We start from the raw sequence: 20,000 nt of genomic DNA, 5'->3' as shown, positions 1-20,000 counted from the left end.
AAATTTACCGAGCGAATAACCAATATGTAAAAGCCTTTTCCCGAGCCTGCAATCGTCTTAGCCAGACGCTCATGCGCACTAGGGATGAAATGACACTGTGATGATATGACAGACCATAGTATGGACAGACGAAGGAAGTTGGGCAACAGGAGCGGGTTATCACACAGCAAATATCGTACTGCTCGTTAAAAGTTTTCCTCCCCCACTCCTTGGAAGAGACTATCAACATAGGACGTTGTTTTCGTCAAATTTGCTAGCTGTTTCCGTTAACATTCCTTGTTTCCGGTTGTTGAGTGAACAAGTTTGGGTCGGTACATCTTTTACCCGCCAAGACAACTCGTCCTAACATTGAAAGCGACTCAATTTATTTGTTGTGTCACTAGTTTCTTACCGTTCTTGACGTCGTCTGGATAACTTAACATAACAAACAATCATCATGCAAGCTTCGGATGCCGAGGTAAAAAAATTTGATTAGTACTCATTCAAGTCGATCTATTTACAAGTTTATTGGATGGAGATTCTAAATAAATGGCTTTTTCTTTCTCTTGTAACGTAGTGCCCCTTGTGCATGGAACAATTGGAGATCGATGATGTCAATTTCTTTCCTTGTACCTGTGGATACCAGGTAACGAAGACTCGTTGAATTTTTACGCTAATGTATTTTTATCGTAAAGCAAACTCGAATTGTACACATACACGTCCATAAAATTCTATTTGATTGTAATAAACAATTCGAATTGTACTGATGAAATTAGCAAAAGCTTATTCTATGTTTGTATACGCCGGGAGATCAACATTGTTGGTGAGCATTACTCAAAATGAATTATTGCTGTCTTTTAAGAAAGTATCTCCAACGTTACGAAATTAAAAACAAGAACGCCCACTTGTAGAAATAATTCCTACCTGTGGTAAACGCTATGCCGATCAAAGTAAAATTTGTCCCTTGATTTTTACTCTAATGTGGCGAAGGGTTAAAGAGGACATTGCTTTTCAGTGGACCTGGATCTTGTTAAATCAATTGTTATCATGTCAAATTCATCCTTAATTAAAGGCTGGGGATAACTAAATCCAGTTTGTTTGGTCATGGCTAATTTTTCTCCAAAACTTACAAAAGTCTTCTAACTTACGACCCTGCATAAGCTGAATTAACTCCTAGATTCAAATGATTGAGTTTTCTTTGTTACTCTGACCTCTTAAATCATTCTTTATTGTTTTCTTCAAGTACTAGTATTAAAAGTTGATTGGCTACTTGCCGTCCACTGTCCATTTAGAGGAAGGTGTCGTGTTTCAGTTGTGCCGCTTGAGTATAGAGTGTTTTCACTCATGTGATTGGTAAACTTGTTTTTCCACCAAAACAAAAGAAAAGATTTGCATGATAATAGAGCTCAATTCCCGGAGGATTAGTTGGGGACACCAACATGGCCGCGGTTCCTTTGTTCAGGGACACCAACATGGCCGCCGTGACGTCACGTGAAAACACTCTATTATGTTCAAATCCTGCTTTTATCACTGCCTGCATTTGCTTTCAAAGTTCCTCAACTGAACTCTCTCTTTTGCAACTGTTTTATGTTTTTGGTTGAATGTTGTTATTTTGAGATTTCTTCTGTGAAGTGCTTTTGAAATGGTTTGAATAGCTAAGTACATTTTCATCGCAAACAAGGGATTTATGTTCTCCTGGTTCTGATGAAGTGATTAGTTAAAAACCTTGATCCATTCTTAGAATTAATGGTGCAGTGTGTTCATTCTGAGATTGTTTAAAGTAGAGTTGTCTTTTTTTGTTGGGTTTCTTCTCAGTTGCAATTTTCGTTAAAATGCCTTTGGTGTGCAGTTCATTTTGCAGTCAACTTTACAAATGCGATCCTCTACTGCAGATAATCGTGACAAATTAACCCTGGATGTACATGAAAAATTTGGACAAAATAGGCCATTTCCGATTTCATGTATCCCTCCTCTTCAAAGCGAGTCTAAGTGCGAAGTTTTTGTGACTAATTTGCTCTGCTTTAGTAACATATGAATGAAAACTAATTTTCATAAGAAAAACTTTGCACTTAGACTCACTTTGAAAAGGAGGCAGACATGGATTTAGAAATGGGCTATTAAATCTTGCACATTAATGTAAGGCCTGTTAATATTCCCAGTATCAAATCCAGGGTGATGCCTTTTTTTAATCAACAGATCTGTAGGTTTTGTTGGCATCGGATTAGAACTGATGAAAATGGACTTTGCCCTGCATGTAGAAAGGTAAGATTCATCTATAGAACTTTGAATTTACTTGTTAGAGGTATCTATGAAGCTACCATATTTTATCGGCTACAGTATAAGCCGAGCCAGGCTATAACCAGAGGCCCTAAACTTTGTATGTTTATTTTTGGCAAGATGATTGTGAAGGAGAAATGACAAACATCCAGCTAGAAGCCAAGACCCTAAAGTTTTCCCTTGGATTTTAAGACAATTCAGACTAAAGTTGTGTAAAAATCGCTTGGCTTATAGCGGCTTATATGGTAATCAAAGTGCAACCTCACTTCATGGGGTATTTTGTCTTGTTCCCTGGGACAAGGGAGACATCGACCTACTAGGTATGGTTGAGTATGGTCACCTGCTTCCAAAAGTATGGGAAATAGGAGACAAGAGATTGATAGGTAGCAGCCTTAACCCATTGACACATCAAACACCCTAGGACGCCCACAGTTGACCAGCAAAATTGTCTGGCATTGAAGACAGAGTAAAAATTGTCTGGCGTTTAAGACAGAGTAATATCTGTCAAGTCTCACAACATCAGAGGTTGTCCCAAAGGTGAAATCAGTGGTGTACAACATATTGCTGATAAAGTAGCTGAGTGGTCACAGAACAATAGAGTCCATTTAAATCCAGACAGATATAAAGAACTCAGAATTTCATTTGCAAAAAAGAAACAAGTATTTGAACCAATTAAAGATGGTGGAAAAGATCTAGAGGCAGTAACAAGAGCAAAGTTATTAGGTGTAACCATCTCAAGTGACTTATTGTGGAACGAACATATAAATGAAGTCATAAAGAAAGCAGTAAAAAGGTTATATTTTTTGATTCTGTTAAAAAGGGCCAAGGTACCCTGTGAAGATCTGAGGCTGTTCTATACTACATGTATAAGATCTGTTTTGGACCATGCCATGCTATCTATCCAGGGCTCAAAGGGGTTAAGTGCAACTTCTGACTCCAGTTAACGCATTCACACCTCAAATGCCCTAGGGCATCCCCTATTGATGAGTAAAATCGTCTGGCATTAGACAGAGTGAAATCTATTAAGACTCACTCTTAGGTCAATGGGTTAAATAAGAGGATCCCTCCGTGATGTTCAGGGATGTTGCTAAGTGCCGACTGCCGGTGAAAATCGGGGCTTGAGAAAGGGTTGATCGCCAGCTGAAATTTGGCTGTCAATCGAAGCGAGTGAGAAGATCACAAATAATTATTATTCTCTACAAAGTTTAAAAGTCGTTCGATGTGTTAACAAAAAAATTGAATATCTTTTAATATACACTACTAGAATTTATTGATGCTGGAAATGAAATAAAAGCATTGTTTTAAGTCCTATTATTGTTCTGGACTGGACAGAGGGGATCAGATTGTACCTGGGTGTTTTGCGGGAAAGAGGGGCCACAGGCAGCCCACACTTTTGTGCAGCTTCTGAAGGAAGGTCTTGGTATTTACAATAAAGTCGTTGTTTATATTAAAGTATCAATGTCAAGAAATACTATTGTCTGTTTTGTTCACTTTTATAGCCTTACAGTGAAGATCCTGCAGTTTACACTCCTCTTTCTCAAGACGAGTAAGAATTAATTTTATCATATCTTCAAAAAATGAGTGATTCTGATTTCTTTCTGCTCCGTGAACTCCAAAATGTTACCTTTGTGTATTGTCGTCTTTATCAGAATACAAAGAATTCTAAAAGAAAGAAAGCAGAAAGATGTACAAAGAAAACAAAAAGTCACAGAAAACAGAAAACATTTGGCAAATGTGAGGTAAGCACAGCTTTTATGTGTAATGTACAAATTCTTTCCCAAACTCTTTAATAATTCATAAGCCAAAACAAAAGAAATCACTACCGTAAAGGAAGTTTGGATATGTGGTCTTAATAAGCAAAAAATTTCGCCAACTTTGATCCCAAATATCTCTTAAAATACTAATTCCTTCGAGGAGCAATATCAAACACTCGAAAGAGTGTTTCATTGGATATCCAAACACCTTGAAATCAGTAATAGGGGGTTGCGGGGGATGGCGCAGTGGTGAGAGCACTTCACCTCCCACCAGTGCAACCCGGGTTTGATTCCCAGACTCAGTGTCGTATGTGGGTTGAGTTTGCTGGTTTTCTACTCTGCACTGAGAGGTTTTCCTTTGGGTATTCAAAAACCAACTTTTGATTTGATTTGCATTTATTTGTTGATTTCAGTTTACAGTGTCCCCAATTACAGTGTTCTCACCAGGATTTTGTCTTAGGGAGACCCAGGGCCCACTTTCCTGAAAAACAAGGGTCCTGCAGGAGCTTAACCAGGACAAAGTTCCTTGTGCTCCATGTCTAGGGTGGAAAATATCCTTCTTGATTTCTCTGTCCATTTCATCAAGCATGTTCAAATTGGAACTCCAGCAATGGTGGCCCTTCAACAATATTGTGAATGCATTTGATTTTTTTGCCTCGAGACAGATCTAACAGGTTGTGACCTTTTTGTTCGCATCACAGGCAAGCCAATTTGACTGCCATTCACTCTGAAAAACATGGTCTTTCTTCAATGAAATAGCTTTTTGATCTTTGCTTGCTATGTTGTCCTCTTCATTGTCCTCTTCACCAGCGTTTCGGTGATCTTGTACACTTTATTAAATCCTTGGTACTTTAGGGCGATAGAAAGAATTTTTTTCTGTGCCACGACGAATAACATGAGCCTGCGCTCTAAATTATCTGCTACACAAAGTTCCTACCTGATCCAATATGGCGGCCAAGATGTCGAAGCTGCGCAACGCTCGTGTGACTGATAAAGGCAAAAATCAATAAAATTGAAGTCTTTGAAAGGGCTTTAAATACTTTGGTAAACTATTTTCATTCAGTTGAAGAAGCAAAGAGCTGGAATATTCGCCGGAACCATTAAAAGATGGCTAACTTACTTCTAAAAGTCTGTTTCGCTTGTAGCATCCTTGTGTGCCCAAGTGGGTGCATTTGCATGGCTATTAATACACCATTTCTATTTTTCTTGCGGGATTGGCGTGGCCTGGTGAGAACACTGCAATAATTTATTATTGGTGTTCTAGCGCTAGAATCCTTGACTAGATGCTTAAATGAAAGTCCTTTCCTTTTACACCGAACTGATGATATTTCAATAATTTGTTTTATCTCTTTTAGGGTTGTACAGAAAAATTTGGTATTTGTAGTTGGTTTAACACAGAGACTAGCAGACCCTGAGGTGAGGAACATTTACAGTGACATCCAATCAATCAAAATCTTTACTGTTATTACTCTTACTGTACTTTAATACGGGGAATGTTGGTATATTATCGAGAAGTTGATGAGATACATCATGTCAATTCTTGTTTGAATGTTTTTGCTCCCACAGCTTCTAAAGAGACCAGAGTATTTTAGCAAGTTTGGAAAAATACACAAGATAGTTGTGAATAATAGCACAAATTACGCAGGTCCGCAGGTGAGGTTATTAAAAAAGAATAATAAAAACAGAATTAATAAACCCCATTAATAATTGGCAGCAGCTGTGTTGAAATGTCACAAAGTTAACTACGTTTGCATTCCATTTTTACTAATCCTTCCTTAATGTCAGTCTTGTGGTATCCCTCGCTGAAAAGTATCAAAGAATTCACCTCGAGTTGTGCATCCCTAGAGCATTTAAAATTTGTTGGGAAATCCTTAGCAACAAAAGTGATAACAATATGAATGGCTCCTCAAAAACTGTGTCTTAGTTAACCCTTTCCCTTGCAAGAATGCTATTTACAGAGTTTACTCAGACTGTGTTATGTGAGATTATTTTAGTCTCCAATGGGGAACCCCTTCAGGGTAAAAGTATTAATGTATATTTGATAAGGATTTTCCTTTACAATTTTGGTCATCAAAATGTCATACATACAAAATAGCCAGTGGATCTGAACGTGTACACAGTACTGATAATGAATCAGTAGTTTTTACCTTAAGTTTGCAGAGAAGATAAATTATGATGGTAATAAAATGCTGTAAGCATATCTGGGCACATTGGTCTGACTGGCGTAAATTTCACTTGTTGATAACCCGTTTCATTGCACTTATCTCTCGCATCTGATTGGCCAATTTAGGGGGGCATACTCTACAGCATGATCTGTTTGACTTTACAGGGCTTAAAATTGCAACCAGTGCAGTCACATTTGCAACTAAAATATCTGGAGAAGTCACAATTTTTCAACTTGTATTCACCTTCACTCTTTCAAAACAAAAGGTTTAGCAGTGGCCACTTTGCGGCTACTTTTGCTAAAATAAATAAAGAAATGACAACATTTTGTTTCTCGTTGTGAATTTTCTTTCAATCTGAAGGTAGCTTAATTGTAGCGTAATTTAGCTGCAATATCATATGCACAACTCCATTCCTTCGACATTTGCCATTTGCAGTGGTTTTACACACATGTGTTGTGGGCTCATACTTTGTTTTGCTAAACCGCTGACAACACAATGCAGTGAGATGATTTTGTGACTACAATTTGCGAAATTTTCTACTAAATTTTCGTATCCTGAGAAAATTACCTGCCCTGCTTTATGGTGTTGTTTAGATGAGATATAACAAATATCTTACTCATTTCATTTTCTTGGACTTTGCTGTAAGTTACAGCTTGTTTTTCCCAGTTCATTTATGACCCTCCTGCTTGGCAATGCAAGTCATGTATTGAACTGGGAACACAAAACGTGTTCTGTGGCTTACAGTACAGCTCAAGATTATGGTAGACTTGATTAGTAAGCAGCTGATAATAAAATATTGTTTTTTTTTTTCAGGGGCCAAGTGCAAGTGCTTATATCACATATGTTAAGGAAGAGGTGAGGTGCAAGTGACGTGCAGCCAGAAAGCAGCTTTCTCTCAGCAACAATTTTGAGCTGTGGGACTTAATAATTATTCATTTTAAGGGAGCAGGGGTTGCGCAGTGGTGAGAGCACTGACCTCTCACCATTGTCACGGCATGGTTTTGATTCCTGGACTCTGGGTCAAAACTCAACCCATTGACACCGCAAACGCCTTGGGACACCCCCAGGGGACACCCCCAGTTGACCAGTAAAATCGTCTGGCGTTAGAGAGTATAAAATCTGTCGAGTCTCACTCTCACTGGTCAATGGGTTAAATGGGTACCAGTAAAATCGTTTGGCGTTAGAGAGAGTAAAATCTGTCAAGTCTCACTCTCACTGGTCAATGGGTTAAATGGGTTTACTTTGTTGGTTTTCTACTTTTTTCCAAGAGGTTTACGCTTGTTTTCCCATGCCCTTAAAAAGCAACATTTCATTTGATTTGATGTCTTTGGAGGTTGACCTGTGCAGGGGACTCTGTTTCCTTGTTGATTCTCCAGCGGCATTTTTCTTTCCATTATCAATGAATAAATGAACAAATGTTTTTTTTGTCTGTTGTGCAGGATGCAATAAAAGCTATCATAGCTGTGTGTAATACTCATTTGGATGGAAGAATGCTTAAGTAAGATTTTATGTATTGAATACTCTTCTCAGCTGCTATAGAAGTTAGTCTTTTAAGCTTACATGTACCTGAGGCATAAGAGTGAGAGTAAGCTCATTTTGACATAATTTTAAAACAATGTATGCGATGAAATGAGATTTCTTCTGTCATTGCTAAGCTACATATTGTGCAGTTAAAATTAAATGCAATTTGTGTGAGGTATAACAACAGTAGAGCTAATGTCGCTGTGGTGGTCAGCAGATTAAGTTAATTCATGTTGGTCCAGGATTTCTCATTTTTGTGAGTTGAAAGCTGTGTTCAAGAAAGTACTGTGTTTTGCAATGTCTCCCTCCTATCTCTGAAGTGTCTTTTTTTAGACTGATGGTTGCTTGCCATTTTAAGGCTGGGTTTCATAAATAATGTCAGGTACATTATGGGGGAAGATGAAATCCACGTAGGAGCCAGCTGCAAAAAGTGGACGCTCCTGGATTTCCAATCTCAGAGACTTCTTTAACACCTTTAAATTGAGCTGAAATTAATTTGTCTTCCATATGTTTCCACTTCTAGGGCATCTTTAGGAACAACAAAATACTGTAGTTACTTTCTAAGAAATATTCCATGTCCTAAAACAGTAAGTAAATGAAACTAATGAATATTTATGTTGTTTACAAAGCTATTTTTGAATGTTAAAATTACTCAAAAGATATAATCTATTTGCTGTTCTTTGTAACATCTAGTTTCTATAGTTTTCCATTGTCTTGCAAGATTATTTGTGACAGTTGCAACGAGATTGTAACAAATTATTGTAATATAGGTGTTGCATTAATTTCTAATGTGTGGTTTCAGAAAATATCGATAGAAAAGTGAACATTTTCCAAAGGGGAGGGGGGTTCACATACATTCATCTTTCTAAACCGATTCATGTAACCAAAAACAAATGTAGCTCCCTGTCCATTGATTATAATGTTAGTAACAATCATTGTTTGTCCTATAGTTTCCAGAGTAGTTCGGACTTTTTACAAACCTGTCACAAAAATGTTTTTCACCACCGGAAACTGCTAGTAACAAAATGGCCCACTTGGAAAAACTTGGCGACCATTAGATGACCATTACAATTATAAACTTAGTAAGCAATATCCCTTCATGGGATGAATACCGGCACGTGATTTATATTCTTTACACATTATTTTGTCTTCAAATGGCAAAGTACAAGTTAGTGGAAATTGAGCAAGCCCTTCTCTTTCACTTAGTTTCGGCACATAATTTATGCTGGTCGCACCACAAGGTAAACCTCACACGGCAGAAATTTTAATGTTTTCGTAAGGTACACAGAGGATGTTGGAGTTAAAGGCAAAGAAGGAAGAAGGGGCAAATTTTCTTTCAGTGCCATATGAAATGTTTGGGTGTTACATGTTGCACCACAGGTTGATAATTATTTCTTTGCCTGTGATGAAGTCTGCTAATGTTGACGTCTAGCTGCACAAAGTCGCTTCCAAATGGCTTATTTTTCACACAGTGAATGAAAACTGCTCTAAAACGTTTAACCTGCAAAAGACAAAAATGTCATGGGATTTTGCCATAAGAGCTAAAAAATAGATGTAGTACTTCACTTGAAAATTATGTGGGTTTACTTGTAAACTATGTAATTCGATATGTTGCTGTGGATCATTGAATAAGTATAAATGCAAGCTTTCAGAACACTCTTTTGGATTATCAGAATAAAAACGTTTTTCAGTTTAACTTGCTAGGGTATTTCAGCTTATTATCCTGACGAGTTTTTTATTCCATTTACAAGATTATTGTTCCTTACAACAGAGGCAAACATCTCAAATAATGAAGCTATTCGAGATGTTCTCACTTTGTTCAGTTACGTGGCTGTGCAAAATACACGACAACAGCAAATCACACATTTTATTAGTGTTTGTTTGGGTTTAAGTTAGTGAAGATATACTTTCTAGGGGGTAGGGAAGCCCGGTGAAAAATTCACAGAAATTCCAAGGGGTGGTGGGGTCTGAGGGCAAAGGCCCTCCATGGGTGTGGTATGGATTTTTCTGGAACCACACAATGGGTATCATCTCTTTTCCCATTTGCATACCTATATGATTGTGAGACTGTTCATGTGCCCACATGAGTTATGCATTTCTGTGGTTCTGATAGCGTTGTTACTGTGCTTGTATGTTTAGTGGCATCTAAAAGTAATGTTTTTTGCAGGATTGCATGTATCTGCATGAGTTAGGTGATGGTGCAGGGAGCTTTACAAAAGATGACATGCAAGCTGGGTTAGATTATTATTTTTCTTCATACTGGAATTTGCTATTGAATTATGAATTTTTTTACTTGATTTTTTGTGATAGTTTATTAAAATTAATGTTTTCATCCTTATCACCTCTTCAGGAAACATCAAGAATATGAGCAACAGTTAATAGCATTTTACTCCAAGAAAATGTAAGTTTTCAAATAGCATTTTCACTGCAGCATTTTGTGCAATAATCAGTGGGGAATAGTTGTATTTACTGCGTAAGCACTCACCCCATCATGAATGCAATAAATATGATTAAAGTTTGAAGGTGTGTGCTTGCTTGAGGATGGACACTAGACCGCCGATTTTTCTTGATCTTCACCTTTGGCAATTGCCAAGCAAAGAGAGAAGTCGGAATAATCTTCAATCTTTATTTAAATTTATCAATATTAAATTTAACAAGTCTTTACTGGTATCATTAAAGTTCGATTTATAGCAGTGTTTGTACTTAAAGCCATTCAAATTCAATGTCTGAATCATGTCCTTCATCTAACAGCAAGCCCTTAACCTTCTTTTAAAGTTTTTTAGTATCAGCACAAGCACTTGGTAAATTACAGGAAACTTGTCTTAGGAAAGAAGATTGTAAAATCCCAAGTGACACTGTTACATAAATTTCTTTTGTAATCAATCAAATGCTAAATGACCTGTACGTTGAGTAAAGGATATGAAAATGAACTTGTTCATTATTTTTCTAATCACTGTGATATCTAAACACTTTAAACACTGAATGGACTCACAAAAGCCATTAGGCCGTTTCCGAGTTCATGTCTGTCTCCTCTTCAAAGCGAGTCAAGTGCGAAGTTTTTGTTATGAACATTAGTTTTCATTCATATGAAAAGTAGAACTAATTACCATCACAAAAACTTTGCACTTAGACTTGCTCTGAGGAGGAGGCAGACATGAACTCGGAAATGGCCTATTATATTAGTCATGAAAATTGGCATATTCCTCAGTGGATCAAATTGCACAAAGAACAACAGTCACTAGAATATAGTCTTACTATGGATGCCAGAGTTTCTAGTCATTGCAAACCACAGACATTTAAGGAGAGTGCAGCCTCCTCTCAGTTTTCATGACAAGCTGGGCTTTGAATGAAGTAATATCTGGTACCCAGGGTACCCAGGGTAGAATATTCCTAGCCTCTTGAATTATTTACTTGAGTGTTATAAAATCTGAAAGCCAGTTCTTGTGCCTTGTGTGGTCAGGGATTTCGAATCATGCTTATTAATTATTAATAATTATTTTAAACAGTATGGTTTTTTCTTGAGGTTGCATTGTGAAGAGGAACTTTGCATCTTATTATTAGTTGCTTGTATGCAGCCATCTCTGTCCACACAATTCAGTGTCGAGTATCAAATGTAACTTTTGGCTTTTTTAATTTTTTTTATTTCACTACAGTGGTCTAAGTACTGATAAGGTAAGTCATGACCTTGATCAATGCACAAGTTACAACAGAGATGAGAGAAAAATGAAGGTCGTGTGTTTCAAAAGCCATTCAACACTAATCTGGGATCAAGTACCAATGGGTGAAAACAAAAGTAAATTGAATTCTACCAATCGATCAGTGGACGCATTTTTTATTAGTGGATAAGCTTCAATTTAAGTAATCCAGGATTAGAGTGGTTTTCAATTGAGTGTCAGAAGTAATGAGCAAAATTACTTTGGTTTTGCATTACGTCACTCAGTAATTGGTTCAGACTTCTTGGGCCACTTTTTCAACCAATCAGAAATGAAACCAAAACCAAAGCCAATTGTGGCATGCTTTGGTTTTACGACACTCATTTGAAAACCGCTCTAACTTACTGTGCTCTTATTAGTGGTGTTTGTATAACATGACAAAAAATTGATTTAAACTAACTGTACAGTAAATACTAAATGTATTGATTGCAAAAAAATTCATCAGTTAGAGGCCCATTGAATACTGGATGTTTTTTAAGACTTCCTCTCCAACTACGTCAGTTAATGCTCTCTCAACTTTGATGATCATTCTCACTCAGTTTTGCAGTTCAAAATATATATCTTTCATATACTTGACAACCACAATTGATCACATTGACTTGTGTTTATGGAACCGTTTATAAACCCAGGGTTCATGGAATTGTGACACAACTCCAAAGAATGAATTAGAAAACAAGTTTGATGGAATGGTTATTATTATTACTTGAGTAATCAAATAAGGCGGAAAGCAGACCAATAATTCAAGCAGGGCATACTTAAGATACTGACAAAATCATTGTCATGTGCGTGAAAAATATATAATTTTTTGCTTTTCTTTAGGATTCAAAAGAGGACTGGTCCATTGAGGGAAGCAGTGAAAACAGAACATCACCCAGTCTGCCATCTGGAGCAGCTTGGTATGAAAACAACTGCTCTTAACTACCCAGGGAGTTTTGTGGATATGAGATGAGCCTGGAGTTAAAACCAGACAAGGCTTAAAAATATGACTGGAAAAATCAAGTGATAGAATGCAGAAAATATGTAAAGACCTGTCAGTAGTAGTATTGACACCATATTTCAGATTGCCCCCCCCCCCCCCCCCCCCCCCACCAGTCACTGCCTCTAGAACTTGTCTGGAATCCTTCGAGGGACTGACCTTATCATACATTTATACTCTTTAGCAAGACTCAGTTTGTAGAAAAAGGGACTTCATTATATCCAAGATGTTGAGTTTGAGTCCAAAAGTATTCACTGCTTAGCTCATGCCATGCTTGTTGAGTTCTGCAGGAAGTTCATCTTATTCTGCTTTCTTTACTGGAGCCAGAGCTAACCACTGTCCTGTTAAATTTAACATTGTGTAGAGGCACCGGCACTGGGTCTTGGACCTGCACGTAGCTGAAACTAACTGGGTGCTGTGATGTAATATGAATTAGTAATCTTGGCCTGAAGGCCAAAAGGATGACGATTAAAAGAGAAACGTTATTTAGAGATGAAAACTCCAGTTCCCCTTTGTTCACCAGATATGAATCCCTTTGGGCGGGGTTAACATGGGGAAGGGTGAGAAACTGGGGTTAGTCCTTTTTTTGTTACTGTGATCACAGGGATTGCACATTAATGGGTGCTGGTGAGAGCACTCGCGTGGACAGTATGTATATCTTAGTAACCCTGAGTGGCCAGAGTTTATGCAAGTTCTTGCTCTTAGAGAACTGAGGTGTTTAATGTGTCCCTGGTTAAATAAAGTGTTCATGTTTCTTGAAGGGCTGGGAAAAGTGAGGATGGAGATAATACAAATAAACCTGTTATAGCGAATAAAGATAATTCAATACCACAATGTAAAGAGGACTGGGAAGACTCGAGGAAGCCACCTGCCACTGTTCCTGACCACGTCCCACCTACCACTGTGACACAACAACCTTCAAAACCAACACATTCAACCAACACAAACACAGGTAAGGGAGCAAAGAGAAATAGTAGACCATCCTTCTTAGACTGCTTTTGCCAAGGCTTGAGAGACGTGTCAACTAGAAGACTTTTGGGTTTTCAGACAGCAGCAGTTTTTTAAGCAAACCATCTGTTTTAACTCTTCCTATTGTTGTGGCTGAGAAAAAGGAGACTGCCTTTGCAAGATTATAGATAAATTGTGTCAACGAAATGGAGAATTTTGGCCCTACTTTTGTCAGCTCCTTTGCTACACAAATCTGCACAGAATCTAATGCCGAGACCGAAATTTAGGTTCTTCACAGGGTTCGTGCAACTCCTTGAAGTCCTTGAAAAGCCCTGGAATTTAATTTTGGACTTCAAGGGCGCTTGAAAAGCCTTCGAAAAATATGATTTTGTGGAAAACTGCTTGAATTTTTGCTTGGGTGAAAATTGTTGAGATTGCATCATGATAAGTTAAAAGAGACATTTCAAAAATCTGAGCCCAAAATTGACTATTAGGGAAACATTAAAACCTAAAATTAACATGTCCATGGTGCACTTGCAGGATGTGGTAAGGAATATCAAGGTCGGCTTTTTCCACAAAGGAAACACTGAAACACTATGTATGGCATAGAAATCCTCTTATTAAAGACTCCTTAAAAACTCAATTTCTGGCTCTTGAAAACTCCTTGAATACTCCTGGAAAATCCAGCACGAACCCTGTCTTTAGTTTGTTATTTCAAATGTCTTTTTTTTCTTTAATCAAGTAGCAAACTTTATAGAAGATGCTGAAGAATGCTGCAAGAGCTAATCTATTTTGTCTCTTGTTTACAGGCTGGGGAAATACAGAAAATGCTTGTGTGATAGAGTAAGAGATTGATAACTGTTTTTCATTCATAGTGTGTTTTCAATGTGACATTGAACACTATTAGTAACTGTAAGCTCAGCTATATTATTATATGGCAAGGAATTCTTAGACTATGTGGATCACTCTGATTGGCTGCTTTTCGGTTGGGATTTTACAGTACGGACCATTACCATAGAAACGGTCCTGGTTTCCGTATTCAAGTTGAGCAAAACAAAAAGTTTTTAAAAAGTGGAATTTAGTTTTTTCATCAGAGCAGTATAGCTAGCAAGCGGAATTTAGTTTTACATATAAAAGGTTACCATTCAAAGTTTGCTGATGGAAGATGAAGATTCACAAGGCGGAATGTAGTTTTTTCATCATGACGGTATAAAGAGCAAGCGGAATTTAATTTTACATATAAAAGCTTACAGTTCAAAGTTTGCTGATGGAAGATGAAGATTAACGAAGTGAAGTCTCTGATCTCTCACAGAAACGATGCCATAATTATAATAAACAACTTACTAACCTCACTTTCTCTGGACTGTATTGGAGAATATTGTCATGACCTCGGGCCAATATTCCCCAGTAGGGCCATCACACTTAGTTAGTGAGAAGTTAATAGTATGGGTGTAAACTTCTCCACAAAAAAAAAAACCAATGAGTTATGTGGTATAAACTCTCATGATTGGGTTGCTACCCCAACTGAAGTCGAAAGACCAAACAACAGAAGCAGTAATTTCGACTGAAAACAATAGAAACTGCCACATGTACTACAATACAAAATTACAGGGAGTTACCAGACCTCCCACTCTGCCCACCAAAACCTGAGAATGTTCATAAAAACTGCAGCAACCCTTTTCTCAAAAACCTGAACTTTTAACACTAAAATATGATAATAAAATTAATTCATACCTTATATTTTGTTACTCTTGCAGTACTTCCAGTCTGTTCTCTGCCGATCTTTGCAGCGGTTTGGGTCTGGCAAATTTACACTTAAAAGTCTATGGTGAAGATGATTTAGGTATGAGGTTTGGGCACAAGCGCACATATTTCTCAACTTCTATCATGCTACATTTTAGTCATCAAAATATCTCAGAAAGAGACTAAATCAAGTTTAGTTCGGGGATAGGAACAAGGTCCTGGACAAATTATTTTCCTGACACACTGGGTTTGAAACAGCAGTCTAAAAGGTGGCTACAAAACATAACCATCCCATACCTCAGCAAATATTGCTTGACAGCATTGTCTTGATGCAAATGATCTTGAAGAACATTTAACATGGTTTTATTTTTAATGTTAGGTTTTGATCCGTGGAATGAATGCAGTAAAGGTTTGGCAGACCTCCTCCAAGAGGAAAAGCAGACACCCAAAGCTGGATCAACTTCTTTGCCACATACACACAGCTTTCTTCCCCCATTTCAAAGTGGTGTAAGATTTTTGTGTTGTTGTATTTTTAAGAGGAGCCTTGTTTTTTCTCTCAGTTTGGAAGTCAGTGGTGTTTAGAAAGAAAAAGATCTGAATGAGTACATGATTTTGATTATTGTTTTTAGCCTGGTGACATCCAAAACTGGCAAGATGGACTAAGAGCACTTCTACCAAATATTAACATCAGCTTTTCAGGTATGTACTGTATACATGCACTTATTTGCATGGTGCAGTGTTTTGACACGTTGTTACGAGCCATCGTGTCTGCTTGTCACGTCCAAGAGGAATAGCTTGAGTAGCTGGTGGCTTAGAGAACATGCTAGTGAACATGGAAGGTGCAAGGCCAAATGGGGCCATTCCCCTCCTTGTGGCCTTTCCGCTCAGTAGCACCCTTCAAAACCAACAAATCTTCCGGCTTGGCAGACTAGATGTGAATATTTATAATGTTTCTGTGGAAAGCCATTGTGATAAAAAGATGATCTGTTCCACTAGGATAGTTTCCACTGGGCCAGAAAACGTTTTCTGGCTGTTTAATATTCTCCATGTACTTTCCAAGTTTAATGGAAAACTTCCTTGTCGCTTGCTGAAAAAGAGAGTTGTCTGAGATATGGAATGTTTCAAATGTTTTCAGATTCTGTTCTAACACAGCAACAAAGTTCCTGGCCTCCTTCATTGGCCTCTCTTCCAACACACCAACCTTCTACTAACTGGCCTCTTTCAACACAGTCTGGCTCACTTCAAGGTATGCATGGTGTAGTTAAATGCAATTTAACTGAGAGTGGTTTTAAGTGAGTTTCGAAAGTAATTAGCAAATTGCTTTGGATTGATTACTTCCCTCACCCTCAGTGATTGGCTCAAAGTTCTCGTGCCACTTCTTTAACCAATCTGAAGTGAAACCAAAACCAATCGCGGCTCACGCTTGCACATTTCCCTTCGCTTTGTGCCAACTACGTGTAATTACTTCGAGTTTTGATTAGTTTGCTGGATGTCTCCGCCCTTTTTGATTGGCCAAAGTAATTACTTTGGTTTTGGTTTTACGACACTTGATTGAAACTTGCTCAAACAACAAGAAACAAGCATTGGCAACATCTTGTTTAGATGGTTAGATTTGCATTGGATTGTATTAGTGTTGGATCTTGTTGGCGTTATGTTAGCGTTGCATTAATGATGCGTTTGCCTTGCATGGTTCCATGTCTCCTCCGTTCCACGAACCTGTGACCTCGAGATGCCGATTTCATATCCGCAGTTCAATAATTTATATCATTCACTTCTTATATCATATCGTTCATTGATTCATTCATCAGCATTCATCATGGGATCATTGGAACCCACAAATGACCATAGCTCAGTTGGTTAGAGCATCGCACTGACATTGCGAAGTCACAGGTTCAAACCCGGTAGATGTTTTGAAATTTTCAGGCTTCTTCACGCAATTGCACAAATTGCGCTCATAACTGCGAGGATCGTAGCTTCACTTGATTTCATATCCGCAGTTCAATATATGATTCATTTCATGTATCATTTCGTTCTTCTGGATCTTGTTAGTTTACTATTATTGTTATTATTACTATTAATATTTATTTCATTTTGTTCCTCTTCCACACCTTACGTTATCTTACACGTTTACTGCGTACTGGTGGCTCAGTTGGTTGAGCATCGTGCTGTCATGCAGGAGGTCGCGGGTTCAAACTCTGGCTGAATCAACACTCAGGATCTTAAAAATAACTGAGGAGAAAGTGCTGCGTTTGTAATTTCATCTGCAAATGATTAGACTTTCAAGTCTTCTTGTATAAAGACCATAAACCGTAGGCCCCGTCCCACAAACATCTTCCATGTTCATAAGTTCCCTGGGGCGTTAGAGAACCCACACACTGTTCTCTCCAGCAGAAGTGGCCGGCTTGGCGGTGATGTCTCTAAAAAGGCTTACTACCGAAATCACTTTTAAAACTGTTTGCACCCCGAAAAAATTTGAATTTCGACTTGCTTACGTGACCATTTGGAGCGCCCCGATTCGTGACGTGTCATTCTTGATGTGAGCGAGGCTGGGAGAGAATATAAAAGAAACAAACCGCGGCTTGAGAGGAATGTGTGCGAAGAACTTTTCACCGTTTGGAAATGACATGTGGTCATTGATGGTTGAGCGGAGAGGGAGATGTTACAACAGAGTTCTACCCGGGAAGTTTTAGAGACATAGGATTAAAGTACAAAATGAGTTGTCTTACAGTTTCAAAAATATGGAAGACGAGTTTTGTCAAACATGCAACCGAAAATTACTTCCATCGTCACACAGCCAAGGGTCAACCGAAAAAGTTGGAAGAACCAGAACTAGATTTACTGCAACTGCTGATAAAAAGCAGACCTTCGGTAACATACATGGCGAAGCTGGATACTTCGAGGTAGTATGAAGACTTGCGCGCTTGGCCAAGAAGAAAATAAAAATGTCATACGCTTGCGAGGCAGTTCTTTGTAAACACATGAAGCTTTGTTGTTTCAAATTTCATGCTCGTAAAGCAAATTTGTATGGTCTGTAAATACCAGTATAATCGACAAATTGTTCGCTGGAATCGATACCGAAGTCTCACTCCAATGATAAGTTTGACTTTTTATCCCTTGTTGTTGTTTTGGTTGACGTAAATTCGAAGACATTCTCTGCGGAAATTATTTGAATGGTCAACATGTCAATGTCAGTCGTGGATAACAAATAAACAGTTACTATTTTCATTTAGTAATCAAAACGATTTCAAGTACGGTAATGTTGCAAATAAATGTAAAAGAAAACATTTGACATCTCTTCTCGTTTGTTCTTATCTGTCGTTGTGGAACATCGAATGCGGGACAAAACGTCTTCCATATGTGAGAAACTGTACGACCATTCATTTTGTTCGTTAATCCTATATCTCTAAAACTTCCCGGGTAGAACTCTGTTGAAACATCTCCCCCTCCGTTCAACCATCATTGACCACATATCATTTCCAAACGGTGGAAAGTTCTTCGTACACATTCATCTCATGCGGTGGTCCGTTTCTTTATTTTCCCACAGCCTCGCTCACATCAAGAATGACACGTCACACATTGGGGCACTCCAAATGGTCACGTGAGCAAGTCGGAATTCAAATGCGATCGATCATTTTTTTCGGGGTGCAAACAGTTTAGTGATTTCGGTAGTATGGTGTATGAGGCCACCTAGCCGTAAGTCAAAAAGGGACTTTGCCGAGTGCTGGAGCATGTAGATGTAGATGTAGATGAATTAACTTTCAGTGTGACTGGTGCCCAGGTTTGTTGTTGCTGTTTCCTGTTGGGTACAGGGGCTTTGTGACTGGGTTGTGGATACTGCTGGCAACATAGGTGGTTCCATCTGGGAGGGGTTGGGTTGCTGGCCAATGTCCACACTTTGCTACAGTCTCGGTCACAAATGTTGTAACACAGACGGCAATTTGCCCCCTCTTCCCCTTCAGTGTTGATGTTTGTGGGTTGGAGTGCGAAAACCAACCAGTAAATGTAACATTGATGGGAGGAAGGAGAAGGGGTACGTTATTAACAGCTTTGATGCGCTTCACTTGCTGTTCAAGCGAAGTGTTACAACTATTTATGACCGAGGTTGTAGGGCACCTGACCTCTAGTTGTGACGAACATTGTTAATGATCAAAACCAAAGTAATTACTTTGGCTAATCAAAAAGGACTGAGACAATCCGGCAAACCAATCAAAACTCGAAGTAATTACATGTAGCCGACACAAAGCGCGGGAAAATGTGCACGAGTGAGCCACAATTGGTTTTGGTTTCACTTGTTATTGGTTGAAAAAGTGGCGCGAGAACTTTGAACCAATCATTGAGTGAAGTAATCATAAACCAAAGTAATAATCTAATTACTTTCGACACTCAATTGAAAACCGCTCTAATAAGTCTGAAGCTTGATTTTAAAATGGTAAGCTTTCTCTTGGAAGTTTGGAAGCTGACATTTTTCACTGTGTAAGCTTGCTTCTTAGCGGGAGTTAATACACGTTTACAGCGGCACTTTTGGAAGAAAAAATTATTGACATAAATAAAAAAAATGATATCCTCGCAGTTAGTGATGTGGTAGTCCAGTGGTTTAGTGAAGGGGTTAATAATCACACGTTCCCAGGTTCGAGTCCTGCGAGTCCAGACGTTTCAGGTTCGGCTTTTAAAATAAATATGTTAATTTCTCATGATCCCTATCAAGCTTTCAGTGTCCAAAATCAACGATAATACTTCATTTGGAAGAAAGTGACAATTAAGAATAATCCTTCAATTTAGGGAGAGACCTGGTTGTGCTAACATGAATGCACCAATAGGCCGATTTTAAAAATACCATGATACTCTTTGTTTGCCCTCCAAAATTTTTCATAAGTATTGTTTCCAGTTCCTCTTGGGACTTACAATGGTCCCAAGGGAAAATAAA

The 20,000-nt window shown here is 38.2% G+C and overlaps 1 protein-coding gene across 2 annotated transcripts in view; it reads left to right on the top strand.

Moving 5' to 3' along the window:
- The first annotated feature begins 94 nt into the window (after positions 1-94).
- The window catches only part of LOC138021976 (CCR4-NOT transcription complex subunit 4-like), a 22,647-nt gene continuing 2,741 nt past the window's right edge, over positions 95-20,000 (top strand). For both annotated transcript variants that reach the window (XM_068869003.1, XM_068869002.1), the window contains exons 1-20: positions 95-457; positions 557-625; positions 2,176-2,241; positions 3,756-3,802; positions 3,906-3,995; positions 5,366-5,426; positions 5,577-5,663; positions 6,989-7,030; positions 7,615-7,673; positions 8,220-8,283; positions 9,864-9,931; positions 10,047-10,097; positions 11,350-11,368; positions 12,229-12,305; positions 13,147-13,337; positions 14,143-14,176; positions 15,091-15,176; positions 15,456-15,583; positions 15,706-15,775; positions 16,212-16,322. In XM_068869003.1, coding sequence (XP_068725104.1) covers positions 437-457; positions 557-625; positions 2,176-2,241; positions 3,756-3,802; positions 3,906-3,995; positions 5,366-5,426; positions 5,577-5,663; positions 6,989-7,030; positions 7,615-7,673; positions 8,220-8,283; positions 9,864-9,931; positions 10,047-10,097; positions 11,350-11,368; positions 12,229-12,305; positions 13,147-13,337; positions 14,143-14,176; positions 15,091-15,176; positions 15,456-15,583; positions 15,706-15,775; positions 16,212-16,322 — 1,441 coding nt within the window. In that variant the 5' untranslated portion in view covers positions 95-436. The remainder of the gene's footprint in view (positions 458-556; positions 626-2,175; positions 2,242-3,755; positions 3,803-3,905; positions 3,996-5,365; positions 5,427-5,576; positions 5,664-6,988; positions 7,031-7,614; positions 7,674-8,219; positions 8,284-9,863; positions 9,932-10,046; positions 10,098-11,349; positions 11,369-12,228; positions 12,306-13,146; positions 13,338-14,142; positions 14,177-15,090; positions 15,177-15,455; positions 15,584-15,705; positions 15,776-16,211; positions 16,323-20,000) is intronic.

The sequence above is a fragment of the Montipora capricornis genome, chromosome 10 (genome assembly GCF_036669925.1).
Source record: "Montipora capricornis isolate CH-2021 chromosome 10, ASM3666992v2, whole genome shotgun sequence".
Lineage (NCBI taxonomy): Eukaryota > Metazoa > Cnidaria > Anthozoa > Scleractinia > Acroporidae > Montipora > Montipora capricornis.
Note: the sequence above shows the minus strand (reverse complement) of the source record. Positions and strands in the feature narration are given on the sequence as shown.